This window comes from Tachypleus tridentatus, chromosome 12 (genome assembly GCF_004210375.1).
Source record: "Tachypleus tridentatus isolate NWPU-2018 chromosome 12, ASM421037v1, whole genome shotgun sequence".
In the NCBI taxonomy this organism is placed as follows: Eukaryota; Metazoa; Arthropoda; class Merostomata; order Xiphosura; family Limulidae; genus Tachypleus; species Tachypleus tridentatus.
Genome location: NC_134836.1, coordinates 54,921,209 through 54,945,496, shown reverse-complemented (window position 1 = coordinate 54,945,496; position 24,288 = coordinate 54,921,209). Strand labels below are relative to the sequence as shown.

General features: G+C 33.6%; 1 protein-coding gene and 1 long non-coding RNA gene across 3 annotated transcripts in view; one reads left to right on the top strand and one right to left on the bottom strand.

Annotated features, from left to right (window-relative positions):
- The window catches only part of LOC143233360 (uncharacterized), an 86,927-nt gene extending 75,661 nt beyond the window's left edge, over positions 1 to 11,266 (bottom strand). The window contains exons 1-3 of one of the 2 annotated variants that reach the window (XR_013018108.1): positions 11,149 to 11,266; positions 5,979 to 6,113; positions 5,220 to 5,275 (exon numbers count right to left, since the gene is read on the bottom strand). This is a non-coding gene — a long non-coding RNA (uncharacterized LOC143233360). Of the gene's footprint in view, positions 1 to 5,219; positions 5,276 to 5,978; positions 6,114 to 11,148 lie in introns of those variants that run through there. The other variant, XR_013018109.1, reaches the window with a different exon arrangement.
- The window catches only part of LOC143233359 (uncharacterized), a 128,255-nt gene extending 104,693 nt beyond the window's left edge, over positions 1 to 23,562 (top strand). The window contains exons 4-8 of the mRNA XM_076469532.1: positions 8,019 to 8,152; positions 11,169 to 11,382; positions 12,149 to 12,276; positions 17,178 to 17,409; positions 21,831 to 23,562. Of these exons, the coding sequence (XP_076325647.1) occupies positions 8,019 to 8,152; positions 11,169 to 11,382; positions 12,149 to 12,276; positions 17,178 to 17,409; positions 21,831 to 21,907 (785 nt within the window). The 3' untranslated portion in view covers positions 21,908 to 23,562. The remainder of the gene's footprint in view (positions 1 to 8,018; positions 8,153 to 11,168; positions 11,383 to 12,148; positions 12,277 to 17,177; positions 17,410 to 21,830) is intronic.
- The last annotated feature ends 726 nt before the right edge of the window (positions 23,563 to 24,288 follow it).

Here is a 24,288-nt window from a genome sequence, read left to right as displayed (position 1 = left end):
CAGAATTGCTGAAGAAGAACCTATTATTTAAGTTTGTATTTTATTTTTTAATTTTAAAAGCTAAAAGCTGTCACACTTCTACTCCATTTATTTTGCTTTCAAAAATTCTGGCAGTTTAAAGTATTTAGAAATATAAAAATAATAATATAGTCCGAGAAATGGATTTTTTTTATTCGGTCCCACATAATATTTACTCGCATGTAAATTTCAATTTTCAAGTTAGAGAAAGTGTCCCAAGCTGTGATAATGCGAGTCTTTCGGTAAAATGAAAATGTATCCGTAAGGAATTTATTTTCATATGTAGCACACAAGTATTTGCTTTTCCAAAATGTACTTGTGTTGTTTTACCACAAAGCTACACATTGGGTTATCTGCTCTCTGTCCACCACATTGAATCATATCTCGAATTATAGCTTCGTAGATCCGTAAATTTATCGAAGGACCCTACTTACGTGTATATAATTTTCTTTCTTTCGTTAATACATATGGTACCTTAAATAAAAATAATTATTCAGATAAACTGAACACAGTTATAATTGTACCATCTATTAGGGCCCGGCAGGCCAGGTGGTTAAGGCACTCGACTCGTAACCTAAAGGACGCGGGTTCGAATCCCTTACACACCACATATGCTCGCCCTTTCAGCCGTGGGGGCATTAAATGTGACGGTCAATCCCACTATTCGTTGGTAAAAGAGTAGCCCAAGAGTTAGCGGTGGGTGGTGATAACTAGCTGCCTTCCCTTTAGTCTTACACTGCTAAATTAGGGACGGATAACGCAGATAGCCCTTGTGTAGCTTCGCGCCAAATTCAAAAGAAATCATCTGTTAACATGCGTTGCAATACAACCGTGCCTTAGTAAACTTTACCATGTACCATAAAAATTAATATATTTTTATATAATATTTATTTCACCAATTCATGTTAGTTAATGTTATTTTCATTAGGGGATTTGTTATAAGAATGTGGTTATTTTTACAGAAGGTGTTACTGGTTCTAATAAACAGGATGGTTATTTTTACAGAAGATATTACTGTTTTTAATAGGCAGAAGATTTTGTGTTTTTGTTTTGTTTGAATTTCGCACAAAACTACACGAGGTCTATCTGCGCTAGCCGTCCCTAATTTAGCAGTGTAAGACCAGAGGGAAGGCAGCTAGTCATCACCACCCACCGCCAACTCTTGGGTTACTCTTTTACCAACGAATAGTGGGATTGAACGTCACATTATAACGCCCCCACGGCTGAAAGGGCAAGCATGTGTGGCGTGATGGGGATGCGAACCAGCAACCCTCGGATTACGAGTCGCACGCCTTAACACGCTTGTCCATGCCGGACCAATAGGCAGAGTATCAAGTAAAATTAACGATCTAATTTAGTAATTAAAATATTTACATTTCTTACACTGTTTACCTCAATAGATGTAAAACATGCAGTATTATAATTCAGTTTTCAATACTGTAATTATCTTATATAAAATTAAAAATACAAAATTTGATATTTTTAATAAGCTATTATTTGTCAACTTATCGCACTCGGAGATTTATATATTTTTATTTAAATATAAGACATTCTAATTCTAAGTATTTAGCTGTACTATCAAGTATAATTTCTGTTGTCTCTTTTTGTTTCTTTTGTTTTACGAGAGGATAGTGCAACATAAAAATTTCTACAGTTTTATAATTAAATAAAGCAGACTTTTGAGCCGTTTCAGAAAATAAAAAATAGATGTATAGACGTGCCAAAATTGTATTTACAATGTCTGTTCTCTTCTTTTTGTTATAAAGTGTAATATAATATGTACGCTATAGAGACTACGAAATATTAAAAATGGATGCGGCAAAACTCACTCTTACCATCTAAATTGGATGAATTTCTTTATAATGCTATAACTTTTACATAGGTTGTTTTGGAAACCAGTTAAGCGGTAGACTTACGTTCTTACTTTCACTTCAACGTGATTGTTTTTCAGTATTATGCTTCACCTTTCAGTCATTCATTAAAACTGAACTTTTGAAAACAAAGTATTGCGGGCCTCTAAAACTTTATTAATCTAAAGTACTTTCTAGGAAATTCGACTGTTTCGATGCATAGATGCAAAGAAATCTTAGTCAAACTGAGGAATTTGTTATAACTTAACGAATGTTGGCCCAGTATGACCAGGTGGTTAGAGTGCTCGAATCGTAATCTGAGGGTCTTGGATTCGAATCCCCGTTACACCAAACATGCTCGCCCTTTCAGCCGTGGTGGCGTCATAAAGTGACGGTCAACCCCACTATTCGTTGATATATAGATGCAAATAATTCTAGTGAAACTGAGGAAATTGTTGAAACTTACGATTGGTTTGTAATTTACGAAATATCTAACTAATGCTGACCACACATGGCGAAGAGGTTAGGACACTCGACTCGTATTCTGAAGGTCGCGGGTTCGAATCATCCTCACACTAAACATTCTCGCTCTTTCACCCGTGGGAGCGTTATAATGTGACAGTCAATTCCACTATTCGTTTATAAAAGAGTAGCCCAACAGTTGGCGGTGGGAGGTGATGACTAGCTGCCTTCCCGCTTGTCTTACACTGCTAAATTAGGGACGACTAATGCAGATAGCCCTCGCGTAGCTTTTCGCGAAATTTAAAAACAAACAATCTAACGAATACAGGTAACTGATCTGAGTTGGAAGAGGTCAAAGCCCACCTGACCCTCCAAGGATTATCCAAATCCCGAGAGAAAGAATACAAGTAAGATATTAAAAGACTATCTAGAAAAGCATTACTCTTTTAAAACGAAAATTGCACAGTTGACTATCTGTGATGTGCAAAAGTCGAGCCCCGTAGTTTGGCAGGATAGGCAAAAGTGACTAAAAAGTCACGTTTCGTAATTAATTTAACGAACATGTAGCATTGTACAGAAGATAAGCATGATGTATTCCAAACATTAATAAAATAAATGTTTTAGTGGTTGAATGTAAAAACATTTTTGTTTACGGAGAGTAAAAAAAAGATCACAATAAATATAAAATGACCGGATTCAGATATTTATCTAAACACTACACAATACTATGTTTCACATAGTAATACATGTACGTGTACTTCAACGAAACGTTCATAACGAAGTCTAGAGCAGATGGGATAATTCGCACACACACTAGTTTAATGAACATTTCTGAATTTGATGTATGTGTTCATTGTAATGTATGCGGCTTTGTAAGTATTTGACTGAATAATAAACTTCATCAGTTATGTGACATATCACTTTACTAATTATATTACGTTAATAAGGTTGCTCATAGATGGATAAACAGATTGTGAGAAAATAAAATTAGAGATTCTACAATTTTTTGTAACGCAGAAGCTAAGCTGGTTCTTGTTGTCCTCTGTGCTAAATTCTAAGTTGTGAATGAAACTGAAAGGAGGCTGGGTTCAGTTTAGATATTTAATAAGCATAATCTACCGCTGTGATTGATGGGTTTACTTTAGCGAAGTTAGATCTTTAGTAGACGCAGAGATTTAATTGTCTAAGTATTGAACTTATATATCACTATGTCTTAGTTGTGATACATCTATGAATCAATGTGCGATAAAAATGTACAGTCATTATTCTTAATAATTCCTGGATGATCTACAATCTAGAAGCCGTAAGAAAAAATATTTCTTATTGGTAATAATAACAACTAAGTTGTATTCAGACGATACAACATAAAATATACCAAAATCAAACGTAGTTAGTTACATACCCTAATTTAAACTGTGGACAATGGAGAACATTTAATATACAATAAAGTAACAATAATAAGGGTAATTACCTGAATTTCTGAAAGGAAATTGTGGTTACAATGCGGTAAAATAAAACGTTTAAATATTATTTATTCTACTGGGACCCTTTATACTAGTATAATGCGTCTACTGGGCTACTAATTAGTGTCTCACCGCTATAATGAGGGTTGGAAAACCAACTTCAGGAGGTAAATTTATTTATCTTACTTATCCTCAAGTTGTAATATCTTATTTTTGTTCTTTATTATTATTTATTTTCTTCTTATTTAATTTGGAGAACAGTCACCTTTCCACAACTTTCTGGAGGCAGTGAAGGGTGATATAGACGTGGGACATTGTAGGCTTGAGCATCCACATCTCGCTCTTCTAACCTCTATTTCTTTCCTTTGGTTATTTTATTATTTTTAATTATTCTTCATATGAGACTGGAGAACGGATGTTTGGACTGGTAGATGGTGTGTCCCCACCGAAATGTGGGTCCTACTTCCTCAGTTACCTCCTAAACTTAAGGTATATTTTATATCCTACATTATAGTCTATAGTCTGGGCATTTTTTCCATTAGTGCAATGTGTTCCTTTTCTTTTCATTTGGACGTGTTTTAGTTTATAAGAAAATTGTATGTATATATATATAAAGCTTACTCTTTGTTGTCTTTGGTGATTTGACCTAAAACATACATCTTTCTAATAAAACAAGCTGCTGGTTGGATACAATATACATTTCGTTTGAAAATGTAAGCTGCAAAGTGAGTAGGGTAAGCAAATAAACTGATTAAGTTTACAAGTAAGCGAGTAAAGTAAAATATGTCAGTTGAACACTAATTATTTAAAGCTACATATGATAGTGATGACAATCACTAAAGCGAGAAAACAGAACAGCTCAAAATAAACTGTAACCTATAACTGAACTGGTTAGTGCTAGTTAGAATGTAACCTATAGCTTGTTTCTGCTAATTAGGATATAATCCACAACTGATTAGTGCCAGACAGGGTGTAACCTATAGCTGGTTAGTGCTACATAGGATGTAACCTATAGCTGGTTAGTGCTAGATAGGATGTAACCTATAGCTAGTCAGTGCTAGATAGGATGTAACCTACAGCTGGTCAGTGCTAGTTAGGATGTAATCTATAGCTGGTTAGTGCTAGTTAGAATAAAGCCTATAGCTGGTTAGTGCTAGTTAGAATAAAACCTATAGCTGGTCAGTGCTAGACAGGATGTAACCTATAGCTGGTTAGTGCTAGATAGGATTTAATCTACAGCTGGTTAGTAATAGTTATAATAAGCAGTTTTCTTTAAACAAATTATCACAATATATTAATTGAAATAAAGACACATTACTTCATCGCCTTCTTATATATAGTTGTTATATACAAGGGGTTACCTGTGCTCTGCCCACAACAGTCATCAAATCTCGGTTTCTAGCAGTATAAGTCTACAGACACGCCGTGTGGTAGGGTGGGACGAAAACATAGTCCAAATAAAATAAATATTTCGTACTGTACCTGTTATGTCAGAGAATAAATAAACCACTTAGCAATATCTTCCTAATATTTATATTTTACAAATTAAATTATTTATGAATATCTAGATGATAACTTAAAAGTTTCCGTAATGAAATTTCAACTTGAATCTCTGTTCCTGATGACTTATACAGGTGCCTCATTAAACTTACGTATGGAATAAATGTATCCACGTTGAGCATCGGAGAAACCTGAACAGATTTGTAGAGTTTCCATTTTCTCTTTTAGGAGAATATTATGTTCAATTTAACTTTCTTATAAATTTTGCAAACGTTTACAAAACTGTTTTACCCAGAAACAATTATAAAACTCCAGCAACACATAAGTCATTAAAGTCCAGTTTAGATATTTATAAGTGTATAGTTTCAGGTGACTAGCGGTGGTTTTTGTACTTATCTGTTTGTCTTCCTGGCGAGTTCTGATTGTTACAGTTACGCTACAGAGTGTAACAACTTGTATTACAGTAGTTTTTCTATTTACATTGTAGACTAGATGTAAACATCGGTTTTACGCTATTTATGTTTTTTTTAAACTTTGTTTTATTTATTTTAATTTCCTTATAAAAATTTTACTAAATTTACTTTACGTTTAACTTTTTACCGTATGCTTGGCGCAGATAGCCTAGCTGCTTTGTGCCAAAAAACGCTAAATCAACCAACCAATAAGCGTATTGAGAAACACATACCTTACTGTAAAGATGTGTGATGTTTGTGTTAGCATCCATCACTCAGAGTTGGCTAACTTCATGCTATAATTTTCTACACGTTGCCTAGATGCTGTCCAGCGGTGAACATGGTTTATTCTTCATTAAGATTTTTGTCTGAAAATAGAAATAAAATAGCTTCAAAATAGAGCACATTTCCACTCTTTTATTGGCTTTCGGCTTCCATCACCTACAGCTGGTTACCTCGATTACCGTTTTTTTTTTTTTTGTACGGCAACAGGAAACTTTCCAAAGATACGTAGGCTGCTTTGTTTAAGGATTTTTGCTCATAAAAAAGACCCTGAAACAAAGCATATTTCAACTTGTCTATAGATTTTGGCTTTGAATTAAAAACACAAGCACTTAAACAGTTAAATTATTCAATTATTACTTTCCACAAAACAGTGTACGCAATTAGCATCTAATGAGGTAATTAGGGATTTTAAAACACAAGGAAAAAGAAATGAAACATTATGGAACATTTTAATTTTTACAGTTTTTGCTTCTTTAACGAGAACCCCTAACTAACTTGCTTATACAACGAAAACGAATACAGTACAACTTTAGCAGCACGTTTTGTTTGTTTGTTTTTAATTTCGCGCAAAGCTAGACGAGGACTATCTGTGCTAGCCGTCCCTAATTTAGCAGTGTAAGACTAGAGGGAAGGCAGCTTGTCATCATCATCCACTGCTGACTCTTGAACTACTCTTTTACCAACGAATAGTGGGATTGACCGCCACATTATAACGCTCTCACGGCTGAAAGGGCGAGCATGTTATAATGTCACGGTCAATCCCACTAGTCTTACACTGCTAAATTAGAGAAGGCTAGTGCAGATAGCCCTCATGTAGCTTTGCGCGAAAATTCAAAATCAACAAACTTTTCAAATATGTCCTTCATAAATTCTGGTTAGTTGTTTGAGACATCAAGCGTTCGATGAATCGTAGTATTAATTTGGAACATACTGCTGAATGTTGAACACAATTATTTTAGTTAATGAATAATGAGATGTAATATAGTTAGAAGATGGCGATTTACATTGCAGTAAAAGTCACCCAGTTCTGTCTGTAAAATACTTTACTGTCGTTGATAAAAAGATGTAAACAAAATTCTCTGTTAATTCACGTTGTGTGTCAATTTGTTTGTCCGCGAATTCCTCCCACACATTCAGAGCGAGCAGGATCAAACTTCAACAACAAACTTAACTATATGACATAATCTACCTACCAATAGAAACTAAAATGCTCTCGAAAAACTGGTTACTCAGTCACGATTGCAGTTTAGGAATAACTTTCACATGGTGCTGAAACCGAACCTGTACTCATAAACTAACAGGACCACTTGATACAAGTATCCTATTCGTTGTGCTTTATTTTTGCTATTTTTTTACGGACACTCCTTTGAGTAGTTATAGGAGTTACTGGATATAATGATGGAGTTTGATCGTCACTCTAAAACATCTGAAAATCAATAGAGAGGGGACCTTAAACCTCGCAGCAGAGCGCGTATATTTTATACTAGTAAAAATGAAGAAGGATAAACCAATAGGCAGCTAAAAACGTTTACTTAGGAAAAATTATCTTCTAACCTACTGACAACTGTCATCACTTTTATGGAAAACACACCAGGAAAAACTCTATTCAAGCAACTATCTTACTACTGAATTAAAATATCCTTATTGAAAATCACTCTGCTATGAAGCAAATGACAATTTTGTTTTTATATGAAATACATTTGAATACGAAGTGGAATGACATGGTCTTAAAAAAAAAGAACACAATATCAAGAGACTATCATACAAGTCTATCGTTTTAACCTATTTACATTTTTTCAGTTCAGTGTTAAAATAGATTGAAATTTTGTACTTTGAATATTGTACACCATCTTGTCTCACTGTTAGAGGCGAAATATTACACTGAAATAAATCTATTAGCCCACAATGGTTGTATCAAGATTTTGTATGAGGTTGAAATTGTAATGTATATATATATGTGTATGTGTTTGTTCTTTTTGTTATTTCAGTTCTACCAAAAGGAGGCCCTACGATTATTGGGACCAAGTTTCAGTATCATGTTGGAGACGAAGTGAACATCACTTGTCACGCAGCACCATCTAAACCAGCTGCAATTTTCAAGTGGTTCATTCACGACAAAGAGGCAAGAGTAAACTTTATCACCAAACTCACTTCGAATTAACGATTATGAGTAGTAGCTAGAGCTCTAAATCTATTAACACTATTATGAGTATTAGCTAGAGCTCTAAATCTGTTAACACTATTATGAGTATTAGCTAGAGCTCTAAATCTGTTAACACTATTATGAGTATTAGCTAGAGCTCTAAATCTGTTAACACTATTATGAGTATTAGCTAGAGCTCTAAATCTGTTAACACGATTATGAGTATTAGCTAGAGCGCTAAATCTGTTAACACTATTATGAGTATTAGCTAGAGCTCTAAATCTGTTAACACTATTATGAGTATTAGCTAGAGCTCTAAATCTGTTAACACTATTATGAGTATTAGCTAGAGCTCTAAATCTGTTAACACTATTATGAGTATTAGCTAGAGCTCTAAATCTGTTAACACGATTATGAGTATTAGCTAGAGCGCTAAATCTGTTAACACTATTATGAGTATTAGCTAGAGCTCTAAATCTGTTAACACTATTATGAGTATTAGCTAGAGCTCTAAATCTGTTAACACTATTATGAGTATTAGCTAGAGCGCTAAATCTGTTAACACTATTATGAGTATTAGCTAGAGCTCTAAATCTGTTAACACTATTATGAGTATTAGCTAGAGCTCTAAATCTGTTAACACTATTATGAGTATTAGCTAGAGCTCTAAATCTGTTAACACGATTATGAGTATTAGCTAGAGCTAAATCTGTTAACGCTAGAGCTAAATCTGTTAACACTATTATGAGTATTAGCTAGAGATCTAAATCTGTTAACACGATTATGAGTATTAGCTAGAGCGCTAAATCTGTTAACACGATTATGAGTATTAGCTAGAGCGCTAAATCTGTTAACATTATTATGAGTAGTAGCTAGAGCTCTAAATCTGTTAACACTATTATGAGTAGTAGCTAGAGCTCTAAATCTGTTAACACTATTATGAGTAGTAGCTAGAGCTCTAAATTTATTAACACTATTATGAGTATTAGCTAGAGCTCTAAATCTGTTAACACGATTACGAGTATTAGCTAGAGCTCTAAATCTATTAACACTATTATGAGTACTACCTAGAGCTCTAAATCTGTTAACACTGTTATGAGTACTACCTAGAGCGCTAAATCTGTTAACACTATTATGAGTATTAGCTAGAGCGCTAAATCTGTTAACACTATTATGATTAACTTCACAAAATTTTGGCCACGCAATATTTCAATATGGACGAAAATTCTGTATACAAAAAGTGTGTTTGATATGAAACACTCATAATAAAACAAAATCGATATGTAATTTTATATGCTGCTGGTTGACACATGTAATTTACGTTATTTGTTACATGTCCATACTTGTCTACAGTGTAACTGTTCCATACAAGTTATATTCATCTTATGTAAATATTATTTGCATACACATATATAATGTAGGTGCGTATATCTTCATTTAGCATAAATGTTTTACACCTATAATAGTATTGTACGACATTTGCATGTTAAAACCTTTAGTAGTGCAATAAACATAACCATTTGTTTCTGTCTATTTGATGTCTTGGTTCTTAACTGAAGATATGTATATTTCTGTTAGAAAAAAATGCTAGAGTTAAAAAAAACCTTTTTTAATATATTTCGTTTTAATTACAAGCTACTTAATACAAAAAGTTCCAAAAGAAGGAATGTTATTTCATCTCGAAACTTGAGACACAACATTCCTTCATTCGTGGCGTTCTAAATGTTAAAGAATCTTTAACGCAGCAAACAGATCTAATTAAATATTGAAGAACCCTATAATCTTCCAGTTTCTCTAATCTCTATATATGTTTTTATTTTACAAACAAATAATACCCTTTATAAAGACTGGACCACATCCCTCAACGTACACTTTTTCCAATGTTATAGATATTTCATTCCTATAATCTCGTTTATGTCCGAGATTTGAAGGAAGTGTAATAATTGTATAAATCTTCCGGGTTAAGAAAAGAGAGAAATCACGTTTAGTCCAGAATATCCGCCTCACGAATTATGCGATTTCAGCCAGAAGAAGGATTGTGCGTGTTTGCTTTTGTTCAGCCACCACGAAAGCTATAGCATCACAAACGGGTCAACCCACTATGCTCTACAAGATTCATGCTTTGACTAAAAAGTATCAAAAGGTTTGACACGGTTTATGTTTTACGTAACTAATTATTCTGCGCATTGAAGAGCGCATTTCTGTCTGAGCTGTCTCCTTTATGTTACAGCAAACAAAACAGTGCCTATACTTTACTTACAGCATTAAATATGTAACCCTATTTATTCACATGACGTAAAACACAATAGGCTTTGTTTCGAAAACTAATGGTAAGTCGCGAATTAAAAATATATTATGGGTTGTTTTTTTAACACTGTTTTTCTTGAGAGGCAACCAAATCTTAAAATATATAACATGTAAATACAATTTCTAGTAAACAATGATAGAATGAAAACTAAAATCTGTTTATACGTGTGTATATTGACTTATAACATGTAATTATTTATAACCACTCACATTTCTCTTATACGATAACGCTTATACGTTACTATCTGAAAGAGTTGAGAGTCTTGGATAATATCTAATGAAATGAAAATACGTCTTAAATACTATACGTCAAAGAAAGACGACAATAGTCACATAGTTCAATTGTTTATATTCACATTGGAACTCCTTGAGTTTCATTGTTAAAGAAACAAAAGCATACGATATCAGTGTTTTGTATAATGTATGTAAAACCGTTTTCATAAGTAATATAAAGTATCATAACGTGTTGTATCTATTAAATAAATATTGATACACTTCTTACTACATTATTAACGTTTTCCTGCATTTTGTACTGGGTTTAATAAACCGTGAAGAAATATTCTGTTACGTGATCACATGGCTGTTCCTTAACCCTAATCGAGTCAGCAAGGGATGTTATTCTGGTTGGTCCAGATAACCACTGTGCTAAGTAAGAAAAAAATACTCACACTTTTCTCTCTGGTATTAGGTTCCGCCAACATTTGTTTGGCATGCTCCCGTCGTTCGATACCGCGATGGACTTCTAAGCAGTCAGCTGGGACTACATTTTATCGTGGAGCCTTCACATTTAGTGAATGGTGTTTTGAAGCTGCGTTGTTTGGCTGCGATCTCACAAGCATACTCCATGACAAGTGAAGAAATTATTGTTGGCAATACTGTCAGGGCATCTGGACTCTACACCGGTGAGATAATTCTGTTTGTGGTAACGTCAGTAATGCTTCTTGGACGAAAACAATTAAGAACATTAATGCTGATAACAGAAACTTTGTACTTCTGTAAGCCGTGGTTTCATACGCATTTAAGATACGTGTATAGGTCACGGGTAATACACATATAAGTTACGTATATACGAGAAATAATACGTATTATACATGTAAGCTGCATATATAAGGGAAGTCGTGGCGTAGTAACGGAGTGGTGCAGATTGTTTTAAGCGAAACGCTTCAATCCAATTAATTCCATCGAATTCTTTAGTAAGCTGATGCATTATATTAGTTATTAAGCCTTTTCCGACTTCCAAGTCTGTGCCACCAATAGTTTCTCATGAATTACCTCAAATAATCATTTTTATTACTTAGTATCGGCATTAATTACAAATTGTTTATCATTCACAGTTCACAATACAGAAACTTCGGTTTCCAGTGGTAACTTGAAACGGCTATTTTACAACAAATTCTGCGATTGGCTTATACACCTGTACATTTACATACGTTTAATGTACGCAAAATCCAAAAAACAGCATGAAAATAGACAAACTGGAATACAGATTTCAATAGAACTCTAATATCACGTTTTATTTCTAAAATATCTGTTTTAACTACACTATTTTTCTTTAGAAATCCCGAAAATGATTTTAAAGAAACAACTAAAATACAAACAAAAATGTTTTTTTTTTAAAAAAAAAATTGAACCACAGTGCGATGACGTTACATATATTTTGACCTTTAGCAATTGATGGACCACGCATAGAAGGTGGATTGACCAAGTACCAAGTTGGAGATGTAGTGGACGTCAACTGTACTTCGCGAAAATCACAGAAGCCAGCGAAGCTCTCCTGGTTTATAAATGACAATAAGGTAAAAACAGAGAATAGTTCTTTCAACTCCCGCTTGTCAAGAGTTGTTGTTTTGAATTAAGCACAAAGCTCCACAATGGGCTATCTGTGCTCTGCCCACCATGAGTATCGAAACCCGATTTTTAGAGTTCTAAGTTTGCAGACATCACGCTGAGCCACTGGGGGGCTGTCAAGAGCGAGAAATATAGCTTAATTTAGTCGAGCATTATTTTTATAAAATATAAATAATAACTTTCCACTATTATTATTAATATATTCTGAACGTAAAAGGAACAGTTCATACAATGATTACTATGCTGATAATATCGTGAATACCACTTAATATTACAATAGTTCTATTATAATTTAAGTTTAGCAAATAGTTACTATGCCAATACATAGAGTCACCTGCATTATTTCCTGACATGGCCAAGCATGTTAAGGCTTTCGACTCGTAATCCAAGGGTCGTGGGTTCGAATCCCGGTCGCACCAAACATGCTCGCCCTTTCAGCCGTGGGGACGTTATAAGTTACAGTCAATCCCACTATCGTTGGTAAAAGAGTAGCTCAAGAGTTTGCGGTGGGTGGTGATAACTAGCTTCCTTCCCTCTAGTCTTACACTGCTAAATTAGGGACGGCTAGCGCAGATAGCCCTCCAGTAGCTTTGCGCGAAATTCAAAACAAACAAACATTTCCTGAATATCACGTAAAACAATAAACCATTTAATATCATGGTACTTTCTATTAAAATTTGTATTTACCTATACCTTTATTTCTTTAGGTGCAAGTTTTTGTCTGCTAACTTATATATTTCTCTTCTCAGCAACACTTGAATTTTTGAGAGCATTTCATAAACGTGTCTCAAATGTTTATTTTTTTCAGATTTGTTTGAAATACGAAACTGTCACATGATAATAGTCGAAATTAAATTGAATATCAAAGTGTCATGACAATGACACTTCTCTTAGAAAATGTTCCTAGTTGTCTTTCTGTTATTTTTATTAATAATATTACTATTTAAAATTATTTCATTTACTGTTTATTAATTTCATGTAAACGTTTTTATAATTTCGCACAAACCTACATGAGGGCTATCTGCGCTACCCGTTCGTAATTTAACAGTGTAAGACTAGAGGGAAGGAAGCTAGTCATCACCACCCACCGACAACTATTGGGATACTCTTTTATTAACTAATAGCGGGATTGACCGTCATATTATAACGCCCCCACGGTTAAAATGGCGGCATATATGTTGTGATTGTGGTTGGAACCCGCGGTGCTCAGATTACGAGTCGAGCGCCCTAACCACTTGTTGAACTTACTCGATTTATCCTCGTCATAAATAAAGTTCAACATTAGACAGAAAAAAAAAAAAAAACGTTTGTTTTAAATTTTCTCTGAAAATTTTTCCCATAAGGACACATTTTAATGGAAATAACAATGAATTTTTTCCCCTGAAAAGCAACGTCCTGTATATTAAAACTTATGTTTTGTACGGTGTATGATTTAGGCAAGCTGGATAAAAATGAATTAATATCTATGGGTTTTGCATAAGTCAGAAACAGTATCCACCTATTATTTAAAGAACTATCATGAACAGGTTCTAAAACAAGAACCTTACAAGAACTGAAGTCTTATCTTAGAATATCCTCTGTTTTTTCTCAGATATTACTTTGATATCCGAATAAACATTTAGATATATTTATGTGATAAAAGGCATATTTGGGCGTAACATCATAATGAGGGAAGATAATATGTTTAGCGCATAATTTGGTCTTAGTTTACGTGTAGTTGTAATAATTTTCATGTACATTTCACAGAAGCATGCTGTTACGTACGTGTAGTTGAAGATGTGCTGTTGGGCGTCTCAGATATTTCATTTGGTTTGCATTAAAGTCTCTTTGTAGTCTGTAAATCGTTAGGGTTTGTATTAACAAATGTTATTGAAAAGTATAATTTTTTATGTCAAATTAATTACACGAGGACACTTCTTAAAGTGCGTGTCACAATAAAATAGAGCAGGGAATAAATGTGATAACTTTTAAATTAACGACCATGAAAATTTGTACTAGTTTTTGTAGTTTGATTGAAATTCTTTCATATAAATGTATGTGTATTCACCCTGTATACAAAATGTAATCACACAACTGATAAATACTGAAGAATGTTTTGTTATTAGGTTTGCTTCTTTATTTATGACATTTTCAGAAAAGAGAAAATAAAGAATTATCCACATCTTTTCACATTTATAAAATTCTATTACGGTAGTTCAGTATATGAGATAGTCTAAAAAGTGTGATTGCTTTATGGCATTACATATTTAATTATTCATAACAATAAATCATTAATTAAAGGAAAAAAAACAAACCTAAATGGATCCAAAATTGCCAAACACAAGCTAACCGTGCAAAACTTTAAAATATAACAAAGCTCATCCTAAATAAGATATGGTTCGATTCTCGACTTGCTTAATTGTAAATATTGAACTCGAACATAGCGCGTATGCTATTAATGTAGATAACTTAATTTTCTAACTCTCTTATTTCATGTTTTTTGTAACGGATTTTAGCATTGTTTTTATAATGTCATTTTATATCACCTAACCCTTTAGTTCAGTTATCCCACTAAAATTCACATTCTTATTTTAACAAACTAATGTACCTTTAACGTCACTTTATATTTTTTATGTCATTTTATTTAAACCTATGATATTCATACCTTTAACGTTACTTTATTTGGTTTATATTATTTGATTTGATTCTATAATATTCATAACTTTGACATTACTTTATATTGTTCATATTATTTGACTTAAATCTATGATATTCATACCTTAACATCACATTATATTGTTTATATTATTTGACTTAAATATATGATATTCATACCTTTAACATCACATTATATTGTTTATATTATTTGACTTAAATCTATGATATTCATACCTTTAACGTTACTTTATTTGGTTTATATTATTTGATTTGATTCTATAATATTCATAACTTTGACATTACTTTATATTGTTTATATTATTTGACTTAAATCTATGATATTCATACCTTAACATCACATTATATTGTTTATATTATTTGATTTAAATCTATGATATATATACCTTTAACATCACTTTATATTATTTTATTTGATTCTATGACATTCATACCTTTAACGTCACTTTACATTGTTTATATTATTTTATTTAAGTCTATGATATCCATACCTTTAACATCACTTTATATTGTTTATATTATTTGATTTAAATCTATGATGTTCGTATCTTAAACGTCACTTAATGTTTTTATGGTATTTGATCTTAATCTATAATATTCATACCTTTAACGTCACTTTATATTATTTTATTTTATTCTATGACATTCGTACGTTTAATAACACTTTATATTGTTTATATTACTTGATTTAAATCTATGATATTCATACCTTTAAAATCACTTTATATTGTTTATATTATTTGATTTAAATCTATGATATTCATACCTTTAAAATCACTTTATATTGTTAATATTATTTTATTTGATTTTTTGACATTCGTACCTTTAATAACACTTTATATTGTTTATATTACTTGATTTAAATCTATGATATTCATACCTTTAAAATCACTTTATATTGTTTATATTATTTGATTTAAATCTATGATATATAAAAAAGTTGTTTTTGTTGTGTGTGTTTTTATAACGTTCGAGCTATCGGTTGCTCAGCGCTAAGTCTGTGTGACTATAACACAGAGTAACCACTTTCGATAATCGCAGTGAATATAGCACAGATAGTCTACTGCGTAGCTTTGCACGTAATCACAGGAAACACACAATATATATTTTTTCTCTCTTGCTACATCTTCGGATTATTACATTACAAATCTTAACTTCCAGTTAAATTTAAGCGTGTGTGTGTGGGGGGGGTAATGGTTAGTGTTCCTGGAATGTGAATCCGAGAGTTAGTGGCTTTTGGCTTGTTTCCAAAGAACCATGCTAAACACTTTGGGTTCAGGTGCACTATAAGCGTGACAGTCAAATTTCACTATTCGGTCAAACAAAAATAGCCCAGACGTTTGTGATTGGTGCTCTCAACAAGTTGTCTTCATCCTAGTGAATCGTTTGAAAACTAGAAACAGCTTCGAGCAAACAAATCCTTTTATAACTTTGACCGAATATTCTAAACAAACAAACACTCGAACCTCTCAGTAAACCAATCAGTCGTTTATAATGAGCAGAAATTTTGGTTTCAAAACTTCTGTATGTGTGTTTTATTGTAACAAAGTCCAATGGGCAGGTGGCTAGGACGCTCGCTCGTAATCTGAGGGTGCACCAAACATGCCCTTTCAGCCGTGGGAGCGTTATAGTGATCAATCTCACTATTCGCGACCAAAAAAGTATTTCAAGATTTGGCGGTGAGTGGTGGCGACTAGTTGCCTTCCCTCTAGTCTTACAGTGCTAAGTTAGGGACAGTATCCTTCATGTAGCTTTGGACAAAATTCAGAACAAACAAACAATTCTTCTCCTAGCCAACCATAACTTTAACTTTTATTAAGAACACAAAAATGACATTTCTAATCTGAAGATTGGACATTTAGTATTGTAGATTACCCTATTCAGCGCTTGTTTCTTACATTTATCTATCTGCTTTTGGGGTTACCCAATCATCACAGATGTTGTACACTTGTGTTATTTGATATTTAGTCATTCTTAATTTACTTAGTTCTTTTTTAGCACAATGGGCTACATGTGCTCTGCCTATCACTGGTATCCAAACCCGAATTTTTACATTCTTAGGGACGCTAGAAAAGGAGAAACTCGGTTATTTGATTTAAATATACATTTTACTCATATATTTATATTTTAGAAGCTATGTTTTGACTCTAACTGAAATATTCCTTACATTACCTTTTTATATGACCAATCGCAGGCGAGTGAAGACTTCATCATACCTTACGAACTCCAAACTTACCCTTACGGATTGAAAGCTTCGCTTCTGGGGCTGAAGTTCATAGTTAGAGGACATCATTTTCACAAGGGCGAAATGAGACTCAAGTGCACTGCTACACTGTCTAAAGTAATTAACACTAACACTGAAGAGGTCATTGTTGGAGGCAACCAACAAAGTTCAGGACTACACGTGTCTGAAAATGGAAGCACAGGTAACATATCTTATGTATGAGTATCTGAATAAATAAGATTGCAAGCAATATTTCCGTGTACACTTTGATGTCATATGAAAATCAGCTGAAGAATAGTGTAGAACGATTACATTGTAAGCACAAAAGAGGTAAAACTTATACCACCAAATAAGTTGTTGATAAATAAATGTTTTGAGGAAGATAATTTCACACCTATATGTTGTGAGCATATTAACACATCTATTTTTCATTAGCCATTAGTCTCAGCTTTTCTGTGTTCTTGTTCTCAAATATCACATAAAGTTACATAAATATTTCCCAAATTAGGCCGGGCATGGCCAAGCGTGTTAAGGCGTGCGACTCGTAATCTGAGGGTCGCGGGTTCGCATCCCCATTGCGCCAATCATGGTCGCCCTTTCAGCCGTGGGGGCGTTATAATGTGACGCTTAATCCCAGTATTCGTTGGTAAAAGAGTAGCCCAAAAGTTGGCGGTGGGTGGTGATGACTAGCTGCCTTCCCTCTAGTCTTACGCTTCTAAATTAGGGATAGCTAGCACAGATAGCTCTCGAGTGGCTTTGTGCGAAATTCAAAAAACAAACAAACAAACATTTCACAAATTGTATTTATTCTATATTTTTTAGCAATTAAATATTTGAAAAATATAATAATACGATATTCTGAAAAAAAATATTCTGCTTTCTTTGTGATGTACTGAAGGGATGATCCTGGGATTTCTCGATACTCTCAGCAACCTTCTACTAAATGTTATGGTGAAAGTTGGTGGTATTTGAAAACAGGAAATTTCATAATGTCTTCTAACGTTTCAGGCAGCTAAAGGAAATGTTATGTAATCAAGACAAGTGAAAACAAGTTTACAGTTTGTTTGTTTGTTTTATTGAATTTCGCACAAAGCTACTCGAGGGCTATCTGCTCTAGCCGTCCCTAATTTAGCAGTGTAAGACTAGAGGGAAAGCAGCTAGTCATCACCACCCACCGCCAACTCTTGGGCTACTCTTTTAACAACGAATAGTGGGATTGACCGTCACATTACAACGCCCCCACGGCTGAAAGGGCGATCATGTTTGGCGAGACGGATATGCGAACCCGCGACCCTCAGATTACTAGTCACAAGCCTTAACACGCGCACAAGTTTACAGACGGTATTCTTAATGAGTTTTATCTGTTTTATCTGTGAGAGTTTTAGTTTTATCTGTAAAAGTTTTAACTGTCCCTTTGCAATTCGTTGGTTGGAAAACAGTGAATTAATTGAAAATATATGTAAGTTTTGGCGGTTATTTTTCCAAAAGCAAGCTTTTTTGGCCTCATAGAAAATGTTATAAAAACCACTAAATGAAGCTATGCGGTAAATGTCCTTTGTCATTATTTCATTTTAAAATTATGTAAAAAAGAAACACATTGTGAAATATATGTTAAAATAAATTCACCAAATCCTCTCCTTCCGTTTCTCACAGCCCGCGAGATCTTCATTGGATTATAGTTTTTAATTAACAGATGAGTTTCCTAGTCCTCATGAGAATGAGGGTTAATGAAAAAAAAAAAACGTTTATGTAAAAAGTTATTCCCTCTTTAGTTTTGTAGAAATTTATACAGCGAACTTAGCGGAAAAGTAGCATCATGTAACTTACGTTTCAAATCGTTTCTTGGTGTTCTAGCGCGTGCCGAAAGCTAACCATGCCATGCAAAATGGAAGACGAACGTGTGGTTTGGATTATAAGAGATTTATTGACCAAGAGCTCCAGTAAAGTACCAACCATTCTATCGTGTTGACTAATATGGTGTTAGTAATATATACTGCACAGCTGATAAACATACTGTATTTCTAAATCATTCAAAGGTTTTTGTTGTTTTTTCCCAAATCACTTGCTGTTTAAACATTTAATTATAGATATAAAAAGACAACAGGTTATAAGTGCCATTTGAAGAGGCATTCGCACCTTCTGTTATCTATATCAGTTATCAATAAAAACAATTCCATACTGTTTTTAATTCCATGTTCCAACACTTCTGGCATGTTTTAATAACACAAATGTAACCCTTCTGTATCAGAGAGAACCAACTAAAGTGGATACAACTTATTTGACACTGATACAGATTATGCAGTTAGCACAGCATACAATAGTTTTTAATTATCTGACTAGTTTTATCAAGATGTGAAGTGTGATTTAAAACTACTTGTAGCTGTTTCTGCAATACCAATATATCTAAACCTTGCATTGATAACCGTGGACTTAGGCGTTTTCTCTATGAGTCATGTTTTGGATATACCAGGTGTTTTCGCGACTTCTGTAACTATTGTCATTACGAATGACTATTCGTAATGTAAAAAAAAAATAATTTATCGTGTTTGATGTCATGCTAAAAATATTTAATTTGTTTATATAGTTTCTCTTCCAGTAATCTGAGGGTCGCGGGTTCGCATCTTCGTTGCGCCAAACATGCTCGCCCTTTCAGCCGTGAGGGCGTTATAATATGACGGTCAATCCCACTATTCGTTGATAAAAGAGTAGCTCAAGAGTTGGCGGTGGGTTGTGATGACTAGCTGCCTTCCCTCTCACACTGCTAAATTAGGGACGGCTAGCGCAGATAGCCCTCGAGTAGCTTTGCGCGAAATTAAAAAAACAAACAAACAATTCTCTTCCAGTATTGGTCTGTCCCATATTTATATTTCATCTTAATCGATATTAATCTTGTCCATAATTCACAATAAGATAATAGAATGATATGTTTGGATATATATTCAGACACCAATTAATAATTAATTATGTTTATGTTGTCATGATGCCATTTAAAACTTATTGCTTCTCATGTGATATCAAGCGAACGTAGTTGGCTGTGAAAGATTAATGGTGTATGTACTGTTATATTTCCGTTGCTATGATTGAAACTTTATATTAGCGACATCTGTCTTAATGTTCTGTAATATTATTTGAAAAAAATTCTCGCAAATCCAATTTCATATTTCAAAGTGTTGTTGTAACAGATTTATAAATTAAATATTCCGAACGTTCGCACTACGTATTTAGTCAATACTACAAGATTTCCGATAGTTATATGATGTACTATAAAGTTAAACCACAACCCGTGATGGATGGGCAGAGCGCAAATCGCCCATCGTGTAACCTCATGCTTAATTCCAGACAATAATTGAACCATAAGTTAGTAGGAAGATTGATGGCGTATAAAGCATATGTAGTCTCTAAAATACGTCATTAACAAGCGTAGTGACTAGAAGAGACGAAATCCACTATTCTAGTGCAAATACAATATTTTAGAGTGTACTGAAATGATGAACAATTAAAAATTATATCAAGAAGTGGTAACAACAGTTTCAAGGTCCAAAGCCCTTTAAAATGTTTAAAAGCATAATGTAAGTCTAGGACATACACGAACCACGATGGACCATCCATTGGCCTGGACGATCACCAGATATCACTTCTTTTGCAGTTTGTTTTTCTGGACCAGATGCTTAATGCTCCAAACTCATAATCTGGAGGATGCGACTTTGAATCCCCGTCCTACCAAACATGGTCGACCTTTCAGCTATGGAGGCATTATAATGTTACGGTCAATCTTAGTGAAATAGTAGAGTAAGAGTTGGCGATAGTTGGTGATGATTAACTTCCTTCTCTCTAGTCTTTCACTGCTAACTCAGGGTCGGCTAGCCCTAATAATTCACGTGTCTTTGCGCAAAATTCAAAATAAAGTAACAAACGTTTTATGTTTGTTTTTCTTTACTGGAGTTATGTAAAAAGCATCATCAGTTAGCCAAACGTGACTGGCCTGTGTACCCTATGTGATTGGACCACCGATTCAGTAGCTCCTGTGACACCTGCTACGCTGACCAATACGTGTAAAGTTGTGTTGATGGTAAACAGTTTGTGGCAAAAACGGCTTTCACGTGTCCTTCATTCATCATAAACCGTAATTTCGTTCTTGTTATAAGTTTGTGATACAACACATAATTTTCAAACACTGTATTTTGAAAGTGAATCGTGGCCTTACTCGAAACAAAAAACAAAAGTTTTGAAGAAGATTTTAAATGCATAATGTAAATCTAGGGCATACACACACTCGCACGAACACGTATTTTATCTTTCTTGAATTTTCAAAATGTTTGACCATATTTTCATCTATTATATCTGCCAATTCCGTCATCTTTAGCAGCCAGTATAAAATTTTCTGGCACAGTGAAGTCAAATAATTTTTCTTTTAAGTTTTCAAAGAATATAACTTAAATTTCAGACTTTTTGGGGTTTTATTGAGTTTCTGTTTTCTATTTTCTGAGTTTTTCAGAGAATTCATTTAAACCACACTTTATATTAAGTCATAACTATATTAAGTAACACTAAATTCTTAGTGCTGAATACAAGTTGAATCTAGCAGATTTTGTCTTTGGATAACTGTGTTTGTGTTTTTTTCAGTCACAGCTGTAGGAATCACACTGAAGCAGTCGTGTTGGATCACAGTTACATCTGTACTTCTTCTGTACCGAATGTGACGCTGTGGAAGAGTGATCATAGAGACACAAGTGACACAACAATATGCTTGAAAACTGTAGAGATATCGGGTGGCTCACTCATCTTCAGAATAATTGTGCACATTAACGGAAGCCATTGGAAAACCACTTTTCTCTATAGCTTCAACTGTGCAAGATCGAATAATGATTCTTGGTCTGATAATTACGGAACTATTCTTATTCGCCAACTGTGGTCATAGTGAAAACTGTGTGACCTTCTGAGGAAACAAATTACGAACCCAAATGTTTTGGCAAAAAGTAAAACAGCTAGGCGTGATTTATTTCCTTTTTTTTTTTTTTCCTTTGCTACCCGTGATTGAACCAGTAACATTTCCGATGAAAGCTGTGCCTTGTGGGGTTATATGATATCAAATGTTTGGGTACAGAATGTTTAGGCGAAAGATAGCATAAAACCTATAACCAGCAATCTGTTATTTCATTAATATTGTAATATTATGATATTATTTTCAGTGGTATGAGCACACTTAATACAGTTAAGAATATTTCCTAATGAACTATGGTGACCTCTGTTTTTCCTTCGGCGTAAACTTTTTGTCTTTCAAAAATTCGTAAAATAATATTGGTGATTTTCGATTAAGGCAAAGACTATTGTTTCGACATCAAACAAAAGAACGTTATAAAGAGTTAATCAAACATTATCGAAAATTACCAATGCCATTGAATTATTCGCTTAATGTTTTCTCAGTACACTGAGTTCAGTGAGACCAAAAAGGCTGATGTACGTGCCGCACTTCGATGTATTACAATACTTAATTAAAGTTGTAATCCAATAGTCAAGTAGACCGTATAACTTCATTCTTCTCGCACGATATGGAAGGCAGATAATAATATTACAATTTAAAGTGTTTTTTTTTTCTAATTATGTTTCGTCATTCAAACTACTTGTGAACTAGTAAATATAGTCTTGGAACACCACTTTCGATCTTTTAGGCATCAATTTTTTTTCCGTTTTGTTTTTTTCAACTGATTCCTTGTTGGTTCTAACCGAGCGTGACTGTATAGAGAAAACTTGGTGTTGTTGTGAGTGCAGTTTATTAATTGTTAATTAATATTACTGGTGTACGTAAGTAAGCTATATTATCTTGGCTATTTGCATTCATATTCCTTGCCAATACTATATATATATATATATATATAAAGTGAGTTAAATGACAATAATTGAAGCATGAGAATTAATATTTGTATCAAGAAATATCTTCAGTCACTTGTATATAATATCCTGCACAGCATTCTTTCAAAGAAATGTATAACCTAAGCCTACTTCTCAAGCGTTTACGTTAATGTAAGTAGTTGTTTTTGTGTGTATTATTCTATTTCTTGTATTTAGTTACTACATCACGAAGTTTTACTTATGTTTGTATGATGCGTGAGTTATGCTTTAACACACGCTTTTTAAATATAATAATTTACGTGGAGATGTTTGTACATTTTTCTTTTACCGCAACGCCTCGTTGCGCTTGACAACAATCAAGGAAGTTAATATTTGAGTGCTTCTACTTTATATCTTGCCTTTTTCCAAATGAAGAGTAATTAGAAAAAGATATCCTCTCATCACATTGTAAAGTACTCTTTTATCTTCGAATTAAAGGCTTGTCTGTATTTTCTCAACTGAAAAATTGTGTTCTAATTAATTAATTGCTAATTTTTGGACCTGTTAGAAGGCTTCTAGTAACTTGTAACTGTGTTAAGGCTCGAAAAACGAAATTTATTGGAGCACCTTCAACATTTTCAGCTTAGCATTGATTACAAAATGAAACATATTGACGCGTTCAAAATAGATTTTATCTGATCAGAACGCGCAATTATATACGTAAATTGATTTTCATGCGTAAAGTTTCTGAGAACAGTTGATCTTGTTTCATTTTCATCAAAATTGATTTACTAATATGACAGACTCCAGACGGATAGATAAATATTGTAAAGTTTTATCAATATAAAAGGCCCAGCACGTTATATTAAATTGATTTAAATTTTCACATCATCAAGTCTCATGACAATCACAGCTGAAGTGAGAAAGCCCTGGAAAGGCATATGTATCCGAATAACATTTTGAAAACTATTAGTGTCGAATAAGTGTGATGCCATCGAAATTTGGGTTAATTTTAGGAAAGGTATTCAACAACCCTTTCCAATGCAAAATATTCATACACTCAGATTGTAAAGATGTGTTCTGATGGGGTATTTAGAATTTCCAAGATAGAAGTAACCTTTATACTTAATAACATTGGGAAACAAAGAAATGTGGATTAACCCGGAGGAGCAGGACTATCAAAAGAGGGACCAGCAGTAAGTCGTGCCTTATCCGTGGTAAGTAAACTACAGGTATTGTAACAGGTGAAGAT